Source organism: Cyprinodon variegatus, unplaced genomic scaffold (genome assembly GCF_000732505.1).
Source record: "Cyprinodon variegatus isolate N-32 unplaced genomic scaffold, C_variegatus-1.0 Scaffold730, whole genome shotgun sequence".
Lineage (NCBI taxonomy): Eukaryota > Metazoa > Chordata > Actinopteri > Cyprinodontiformes > Cyprinodontidae > Cyprinodon > Cyprinodon variegatus.
In genome coordinates, this window is record NW_015151183.1 from 288,610 (window position 1) to 298,938 (window position 10,329).

The 10,329-nt window shown below is 35.6% G+C and overlaps 1 protein-coding gene across 1 annotated transcript in view; it reads left to right on the plus strand.

Moving 5' to 3' along the window:
- The window catches only part of LOC107097872 (NACHT, LRR and PYD domains-containing protein 3-like), a 27,510-nt gene that overhangs the window by 8,697 nt on the left and 8,484 nt on the right, over nt 1–10,329 (plus strand). Inside the window, exons 3-4 of the mRNA XM_015395200.1 lie at nt 2,639–2,812; nt 5,241–5,417. Of these exons, the coding sequence (XP_015250686.1) occupies nt 2,639–2,812; nt 5,241–5,417 (351 nt within the window). The remainder of the gene's footprint in view (nt 1–2,638; nt 2,813–5,240; nt 5,418–10,329) is intronic.

The window sequence follows — 10,329 nt, forward strand, 5'->3', positions numbered from 1 at the left end:
TATATATATATATATATATATATATATATATATATATATATATACCCACAAACAGAACAGTATGGTTTTGATTAGAAATAAAGTTTCTCAAAAAACCATACTCGATTCCACACCTTGGTTTTTTCATTATATACGGTATATGTATAATATGCAATTTTTTTCTAAAATTTGCCCACAATGCAGAGATACCTTTTCTCATTTTCTGTCGTGTAGTGTTTTTAGATATTTTCATATAATCTTATATTTCCATTCCATTTTGGTTCTTAAAACTAATTTCATCCATGAGAGACATTAAAGCTTACTTTGGTTTAGCATAATTCTGTTCATTTAAATTAGTCTCCCCAGATGAAATATTAGATAGTAGTTTGTAATGTTTTGTGACTTTTTCTTTTAGCAGAATAGATTTTTGCATTCTTATTATTCATTCATTCTTTTAACCATTTTTACCTGAATTCTGTTGGCTTCAGCTCACATGTTTTATTGATTGTTCAGATTAAGGAAATGCATGTTGTCAAAGATCGGCTGTGCTTCACTGGGTTCAGCTCTGATGTCCAATCCATCCCATCTGATAGAACTGGACATGAGTGAGAATGATATTAAAGATCCAGTTGTAACGGAGCTTTGTGGTTTTCTACAGACTCCAATCTGCAAACTACAGAAACTAAGGTAAGTCCCCATGTTTCAGTTAACTGCAAAGATTTTTGATGTAAGCAATATAATGACACAAAACTGTAAAAATATGAATGATATTTCACTGATGTACTCAAGATTTTTGCTGTAAAGTTATTTTTCTGCTTCATGGGTTTGGTCAAGTTAAAGTTTATTTTTTTAAACTTCCTTTCATGATCAATTAAATAAGCAGCAAACATTAATAAAAAGAACATTTCCACTTTTTCCCCAACATAATTTAAAGTGTAACTCAACATGATTTAGAAACATAGTTCCTCCTTAAAACAATTCTGATACATATTCAAAGTTGTCCATCCCAAGAGATCCTGAAAGGCAAGGCTAACTGGAGTTTAGCAGTGGTGTGGTTAGGAGGAGAGAAAGTGGAAGCATAGTTTGCTCACCCACATTGAAGCATGGATAGTGAGCAGAGTAATACTGGTAGTAACAACATTCAGTAGCTTATGTGGAAGACATAATATCCCCTGTACAATGGAGGTTAATGAAACGTTTGTGGAGTCTACTGGGCCAGTTCAAGCATTTTGTTTTATGGGACTGACTGTTTGATACCTGAAGCCAGTGCTGCCCAGAAAATGGAGGACTGGATGACTTGTTATGGAAATCTATGACTGAGTGTGTTGTGTTTATACCTATACACAAGGCAATGATGACAAACATGTGTACCAGCATCTACTGTTTGAATTAATAAGAAAGCTAACTGGGCTATAGGACATGAGCTGGATTGAATGAGCTGCTAGTGAAATTAAAAGTTTAAGAACCAAATTCAGTAGGTCTTTATTAAAGTGGCAGAATGTTGTCATAACTTTAATGAAAAGTCTTTAACTGAGTTTTTTTGGATTTTTTTGTGTCTGTTTTGACAATAATGCTCTGGGAATACATCTCCCACGGCTAGATGATAGCGTACCAGATTTGCTTTCACAGGCAGAAAGCAAATCTCTGAGGGGCCCAACCCCAGAGGCCATAGTGTCAAGGTCACACAGGGCCGTTACAGTGAGCACATGGGCTCACGCCCTAGGTGGACCCAGATGAGAGATCAGGGATCTGATTTCTGGGGGCACACCTAGGCCCAGCAGCCACCAGGAGTGAGGCAGCACCCCTCACCTGGAGAACCATTGCTGTGCCAGCAGACCCTCTTTTGGACTTTTTAAGCTAGCCTCCATCAAATATATATATATTTTTTTTCAGATTGAGGAGCTGCAGTCTGTCAGAGACTGGATGTGCTTCTCTGGTCTCAGCTTTGAGGTCCAACCCATCCCATTTGATAGAACTGGATTTTAGTGAGAACAAAGAACTTAATGATAATGTTGCGATGGAGCTCTGTGGTTTTCTAAAGACTCCACTCTGCAAACTGCAGATATTGAGGTAAGTGGCCATGTTTTATTTTAGTTATAAATCCATCCATCATCTTCTAACGCTTAGTCCTTGTCAGGGTCACGGTGTGGTCAGTGCCAATCTCTGGCAGTCTATGGGTGAGAGGCGGGTTACACCCTGGACGGCTCGCCAGTCGGTCTCAATTTAGTGCTTAATATATTTATATATTACTATTTACAATTATATATAAATATATTTTTATTTATTCATGAATGTTTTTTTTTAATAATCATTATTTGCCTTGGTTAAATGAGAACTTATTAAAATATAAGAAAATCTAATAAATGTAAGTCAGCATTGGTAAAATTATCATAAAATCATTTGATTATTGTATGCTCCGGGCTTTCCAAATGCAGTGTATAAGGGACAAATGGAAAATGTCAAAGGTTTACTTTATGTGAAACTTAAATAAATTGGCAATAAGTCCAGGATTTCTGTTTGAGAAGCTGCTGCCTGTGGAGTTTGTGAGCTGAGGTCTTCCGGTCTTATTTGAAGCAGTAGAGTTAAACGTTAATTGTAATAAGTGCTGCAACTGATTTCTAATGAAAATTTTAACCTGTATCCATCATTTTCTGTTTAGGTTGCAGAGATGCAGTTTGTCAGAGATCAGCTGTGCTTCTCTAACCTCAGCTCTGGAGTCCAACCCCTCCCATCTTACAGAACTGGACCTGAGTGACAATAACCTTAAAGACACAGGAGTGAAGCAGCTCTGTGGGTTTTTACAGCTTCCCCTCTCCAAACTACAGATACTAAAGTAAGACAGCATGTTTTAGTTTAGTGCATATATGTCAGATTTTAAAGTTGTGTTGACATATGGCTGATATTTTATGAATAAGAGGTAGGGAACATCATGTTACATTCTGGTTTCCTCTTTACTGATTTGGTCAAGTTAAAGTTTTTCACTTGTTTTCATTGTCTCCCATCATTTATTGAATAATAACAAGAAAACATGAAACAAGGACTTTGTCCAAACGTCTGCCCTAATCTCTAAATCTCTCAATCACTATATAGAACAGGGACTATTTAATGGACTTTTAATTTATATTTGTTATATTTCACCAGTCCGTACCATCAGCTTATTTGCACATACGCTGGCAGATATGCATGCGGGTTGCTCTCGATTTTACTTTGTAAAAAATACCTAAATTCCTTTTTTTCCTCCTTAAAAACACTAAGCGTACCAAAGTATAATGTGTTAAGGTTAACAATGTATTTCCTTAAAAAATAAATGCATTTCAGAATCATGTTTATTACCCAGTAAGCTTGCACTTAAAAGGAATTAGTAAATCTTTTTAAACCCTTTATGTTTTATCAATCATCTGTGCTGGAAATGGGATCCTATGCTACTTCCAGGAGCTACTTTTTTCGGCTTTGGATTTAAACATTAATCTAGTACTTTAAGTTTTCCATTTTCCTTTCCTGTTCACCTTATGGTATGTAGTGCGCAATCTAATAAAAGGAAAAGAACTACAAAGCAGATAAACATGGTTTAATCATAATTAACCTGATTGCTCTGAGCATGTCCGATGACGTCAAAGAAGCATTTTAATGGAGAAAAAGTCAAAACAATTGAAATCGTCCCCGAAAAGTCAGACTTTTTTTTTTTTTAGAGCTGCAGTGTAGAATTGTTTATTGGTTTAAGGATATACATAATTACTTTATACCTTAATTACATTATTTATGGCGACCTGGATAAATATCTTCTTGCACATGCACAAATGAGATGATGGCATAGATTGTGCTGCCGATACGAATCGGGTAGTGAGAGTGTCGCAGCGAGCCACTGTCACAAAAATTCCATAATGCTTTGCGTGGAGAGCTCTAGCATTCCATGTTTATGTATCCGGGAAATATTTGCTCGTCTAGTGACCATGGATGATCACTACTTCTCAAGGTGCATTGTGGGAAATTAAAAGTCCACTACTTTTTCATCCACTAGACATTTGGACACCCATCTAAAACTGTGTAACCACTATATAGTGCCCTATGTAGTGATGAAGGTGAACATTCAGACACAGTCAATGAGTTGGATTTCATGGTAGTTTATGCATTAGTTCCTTTGAAATGCAGAAATTTTATATTCCATACCCAACGACAAAATTGTATTGAACCAAAATGGCAGAGGTGTGAATTGCAAGATTCCCAAAAGATTCCCAAAACTTTTTGAAAATTCATTAACTCTAGATTAGTATAGATTGGAAGATAATGTTAGTGGCTGGATGTTTTGACTTTCATTTGGGTTTTATAATATTATTAGCCTGTTGTCAGGTGATTTTTTAAAATAAAGTAAAAAAGAAATGTTAAAGAGGAAGATGAGCAATTCATGTTAATGTTTTTAATTTATTCAAACGCCTCCTCATGAAAGATTTTCCATATTGTCAGCTTCATAAATAATAGGGTTGTATTTATATTTCTGTGAATAATTTGAAATAGTTCAGCCTTAATAGGTTTAGTTCGTCACTGAACTTGGAATTAGTTTTTTCATTAGTCCATCTGTGCAACTGACACCCTGATCTATTTTCAAAAAATATTCAGAGTAACACTGAGTATAACTTGCATGTCAAGGGATTTAAACCCATTTGGACAAGTTTTTTAGTTGAGCAGGTAGGCCCATTGTAGATTATAAATGCCGTTTTTTAGTCCTCCCCCGAGAGTTAGCAAAATTACACAGAAATTACAATAGCAAGACAGTAATGGAATGCAGTTCTAATGTAGATAGATATTTCATTAATTAAAGAAGTCCTTACAAATTCTCTCCTATAGACTTAAAACTGCTCAAAAACAAGATAATCTAATGCACAAAGTGAACTTTAACTTTTGGAATGTGTCTAAAAGGAAAAATGCATAACTGCTGATTGATTATTTTGACAATCTTAGTGAAGCAGCAGCAGGTATCATTGATATTATTTAGAACTGTTTGGATCAGGGATGGATAACTGTAGTCTTCCGTGACTGGTTTCCTGATCATTTTAGATGAGTAACTACTTCAATATGATTTAAATAAATAATGAAATGATTGCCAGGGGTCTTAAGAACTTGCAGATATGGTGGGAATTAAACCATTTGATTCAGGTGGGCTGGGCCGAGAACACATTTGAAGTTGCAGGAAAATCGCTCATTGAGAATGGGGTTCGGTTGTTCAGTCTGGCTGTAATAACCGTCAGCTCATCTTCTTTATTCAGGTTGGAGAAGTGCAGTTTATCAGAGATCAGCTGTGCTTCTCTGGTCTCAGCTCTGAAGTCCAACCCCTCCCATCTGACAGAACTGGACCTGAGCTGGAACAAAGACATTAAAGATTCTGGAGTGAATAAGCTCTGCTATTTTTTACAGACTCCCATCTGCAAACTTCAAATATTAAGGTAAGATACCAAATTTTAGTTTAGTGCTATATTTCTGATATACACTTTACATGCTTAACGTATGACACTTTACTGCAGACAAATGGCTGAAATTATATTACCTTAAAGCGGTCATAGAATGATTATATAGAGTATTTGGTACTACTCCTTAAGGTCTCTGAATAGGGTGTATAACATTGGTTGGGCTGAAAATGGCATATTTGCTGTTCTATGAGCCCTAATGCAAGCCTGGTTAAAAGCCCTAAAATGAAACAACAGGTTTCTTCCTTTTATGGTATGCTCATGAATATTTAGATGAGCTGTGCACTGATTGGTTTGTTTATAAAAAGCGAAGGAGCTGAGCAAAGACAGGGAGCCAGCAGGGGACGAAGCAACCGAACCCGACCTGGTGATGGCAGCCTGGACACAGGCGGCCCCGTGCTTCCCCCCACCTGCCTTACTGGCCCCCAGCCCCCCTCCTCTGGCTGAGAAAGGGCAGCTCATGGTCTCTGCTGAGGTGCAGTCTTGTAAGCGGCCCAGCAGTCCACAATTCATACCCCCCCACCCACCCCCCCACCCCCCTTGGGCGAGACAACCAGTGGGCTGGGCTCATTAAAGCAGATTTAAGGGGATTCAAACTAATTTAGAAAATTACATTTTGGTATTGAAATCTATCCTAATAATAATCATCACTTCAACACTTTTAGAAGCTTTGCAAAGGTTTTATGACTTAAAATACTCCAACACAACATGTCAGGTTCTGGTTCTGTGCTTCAGCTCTTAAATTCCTTTTTATTCAATCATTCTCTGTAACATCATGATTTTTAATGTCTGTGAAACAGACAAAATACAGTCAAAATATTTAAATTTATGCAAGGAAATCCATATTTGATCATATGCTTTTTGAAATTCCTCCAGACTTGTTTGTTCTGTTCATAATTTGAATAAATGGGCTGCAGACAGAAATGACAGAGTTGGTTAATACAGACCTTCTTATGTTTGTCTGAATTGGCTTATTGAAGCAGCATGTTGTCATTATTATTAATCAGATATGTTTTTTTTTCTGTTAGACCATTGGATCCTGTATTTTTTAGCTTGTGTTTTATCCTCTATTTAGATTGCAGCATTGCATGCTGTCAGAGATTGGCTGCGCTTCTCTGGTCTCAGCTCTTAAGTCCAACCCATCCCACATCACAGAACTGGACCTGAGTCAGAATCAACTAAACGATAATGGAGGAAAGGAGCTCTGTGGTTTTCTGCAGAGTCCCCATTGCAAAATACAGATACTAAGGTAAAACACAATGTTTTAGTTTATTTCTGACATTGCTACTGTGATAGATTTGTTCTCACTAAGCTAAAGGCTGATACAGTGATCAACACAGGGAATCTTAATGGCAAAGTCTGATTACTTTGCATGTTAAGTCAAAAAACGTAACACTTCCTGATGTTGTGATAATTTTTTTATTATTCTTTAGAAAACAAAGTTAATATCTTCTATTTCAAAAAATATTTTCCAGGGCTTGTTACTGGACTTACTTGTATGCAAAATCCCCTGATTTGGTGCAGGTTAGAGGTGATTCAACCTAGTTAAGAAAAGGGAAATTTATCTCCTAGAATAAAACAGGAACACTTATTTAATCACTAATTAATGCTTCAACACTCTTTATGCTCTTGATGAGTATTTTACTGGCTGAAATAATCCAAGACCACATGTCATGGTGAAAGGTTCTGGTACTTTTTTTTTTAGTCTTACATATTACATATTTTCCAAAATATAAGGATTGTGGAATTAATAAAAATGTTGGGCTGACATAGTTAAGGAGCTGAAGTCAGTAGGTTTTTATTTAAGCAGCATATTGTCATTAATATCTATAAGAGCTCTTTCAATGGTTCTATTTGACTATTTTAACTTGTATCGTGTTTTTGTTTGGTTCACAACTTGTATTCTTTTTTTCAGATTGCTGAACTGCAATTTCTCAGATATCAGTGGTGCTTTTCTGGCGTCAGCTCTGAAGTCCAACCCCTCCCATCTGACAGAACTGGACTTGAGCAACAATAATTTAAAAGATACTGGGGTGTTGGAGCTCTGTGGTTTTCTACAGACTCCCCTCTGCAAGCTACAAATACTGAAGTAGGAAATATTTAAGTTTACCCATTTACACTGAGGTTCATTGATGCAAAGACTACTTTGTTTTTTCACTGGTTTTTATCGAGTTAAAGTTTCTGGGGTTTTCCAAACCTTCTAATACTAATGATCAAAACCAAAAAGGGGAAAATAATACATTTTAATGTAGGGTTTTAGCTTACATCAAAATTCATAGAATCCGGAGTATTTAGGGCCAACAATGCAGGGAATTCCCATTCTCAGCAATATTGCCAAGTAATGTTGGGCCAACACAGCCAATGATATGAAATGAACTTCTGCATGACTTCAGTCCCAGGGTCCATTTATTAAACATTGCATGGCATCCATTTTCAAAGGATGCAATCTCTTACTACTTGACACATTTATGTGTTGTTAGGGGTTGAAAACACACCCTGTGGATAACTGGGGATAGAGATACAATTTGGAGTAAGCTTAAATATGGCTTGTACCTTGATTCAGAATTTAAGTAAGTTTATTAACATTATTTGTTTATGCAAAATGTAATCATGTATAATTCTGCCGCACTGGTACAAATATAGGGTGACAACACAACCAAAGTTTGTTTTTATAGATCACAAAATTTACCTGCAAAGGGACGTACACAAGTTTAAGGCCCTGATTTGGGTGTATGCAAGCTCTATAAATTAGACCCCCAGAGAGGACACTTAGTGATCCTGTTCTCCTCATCAGTATAAGGCTCTTACTTTTGTCTTTGTGACTGGATATTCAAATTTGCATCCAGGAAAAGTTGTTCCTTGTTTTAATGGCCTATGGTCAAATGATTTATTAGAAATTTACAAAAAGGTATTGAGGAAATATCAGAGATAACTTTAAAACTATTTAACCTATATTGGTAAAACAATTAATCTTGCTGAACAACCAATACCATAACCATTACTTAAAGAGCTTTACCTATGTCTCAAAACACATGAAATGAAAAATAATTGTTAATCAGATAATTACATGACTATTAAGTTAGAACTTGGTTTGTCTTTGTAACTTACTTTGTCTAATTCAATAAATCTTTTTTCTGTAATAATAGATTGATGGGCTGTATACTCCCAGAAGCTGCATGTGCAATTGTGGCTGCATCTCTTCGGTCTAACACCTCTTCTCTGACTGATCTCGAAATAAGTGAGATTAGTGGAGTACGAGACTCAGGAGTGAAGGATCTGTGTGAGATACTGGGGAATTCATTGTGCAAAGTGAATGTCCTGAGGTAAGTTTTCAAATTTTTTATATTTATAACAATTAATAGGTATTCCTTAATATAACACATTTTTTGAGTTTTTACTTTTTGAATAAATGATTTCCCAAATTCAGACTTTGTAAAAGTTGATCTTCACACCGAAAATTCTTTCTTCTCTCCGTTTTCATATGAAAAAGCAAATCTTGCAATTCTAGTTGTGCAAATGAAAAACCATAAAAATGTTAAAGTAATACTAATGATGATGAGAGTCTCAAAAACAAACACAAGATAAAGAAGGATAAGTATGAAATAGAAGAAATAAATAGTAGAATCAGCACAGTTTACCAACAGAGCTTTTGCCTGAAATGTATGTTTAGGAGTCAGAGAGAAATCAAACTCTTCAACCGGACAGCGAGGAAAAGAAGTATTTTAACACCCTGCTATTGTGCAAGTTCTCCTACTTAGAAATCATGGAAGGTTCTGAAATTGTCATCATAGGTGCATGTCCACTGTGAGAGACATAATCTAGGAAAAAAATTCTAGACACAATGTATGATTTTGTGGGCATGAGAGATATAGGGGGAGTTGGATGTTTTTCTGGTAAATTATTGGGGGAGTTACTCTTATCAAGTTAATCATGTTTGTACCCAGAAACCCTTAACAATTTTTGAAGGACAGCCATTGATATATGATGATAGATCATCCACATATAATAAAACATCTGTGCTATTGTCCCAGGCATGATGCGCTCTTTTTTGTGGTAGAAAGGAGGTAGAAACTTAAATCCTTTAATCATAGGACAGTATATCTTAGGTCAGTATATATTAGTCAGTCAATGAACCTAGAACTAGTCTAAGCTAGTTTATAAAAATGAATTCAATTATAAATAAATAATTTAAAATTATTTATGTTTTTTTTTCAAATGTATTCTTATTTTCCAAAAGTGTATCTGGAATGTTTTTCATGTCTGCCAATTTTATTTGTAATTCACTGAGTGCTGCTGCGATTCATGGACACAACAAAAGGTTGCAATCTATAAAATGAACACATACGTTTTGGGACATTTTTATTTTATGTTATAAATTAAAATGAAGCAACAATTTGCTCTGTGCAGTTGATCATGGTTTTGTTTGGTTAAAACATCAATAGCAGATTGGTTCTGTTTATGATGTAGAATCTTATCAAACAGTAAAATAGGTACAATCTGTTTTTGTTCTAATCATGAATTTACTTTTTTTTCTAACTGGTTGGAGACTAATTAGAGTGGCTTTTGATCAATTAGCTAAATCACTTGGCTTCATTTAATAGATGTTTCCTGCCACAGTGGAAAGGAGCTGCTTACAATAAATTACATCAGTACTCATTAACAACCATGATAACATGTGACAATAACATGTTTTGGTCCTAGCCGTTGGCAAAATTTGCTTTAGTAGTGTTGTGGGAAAATTAATATATTTCTCTCATTATATATTAATATTCATATTTACTCACTATCTAGGTTTTCACTCAGTCTGTTTCTCTCTCAAGGCCACACCATTCCCTGCAGAATGTTGTTTGTAGACCAGACATAGCTTCTTCCCATAACAATCCAGATTCTT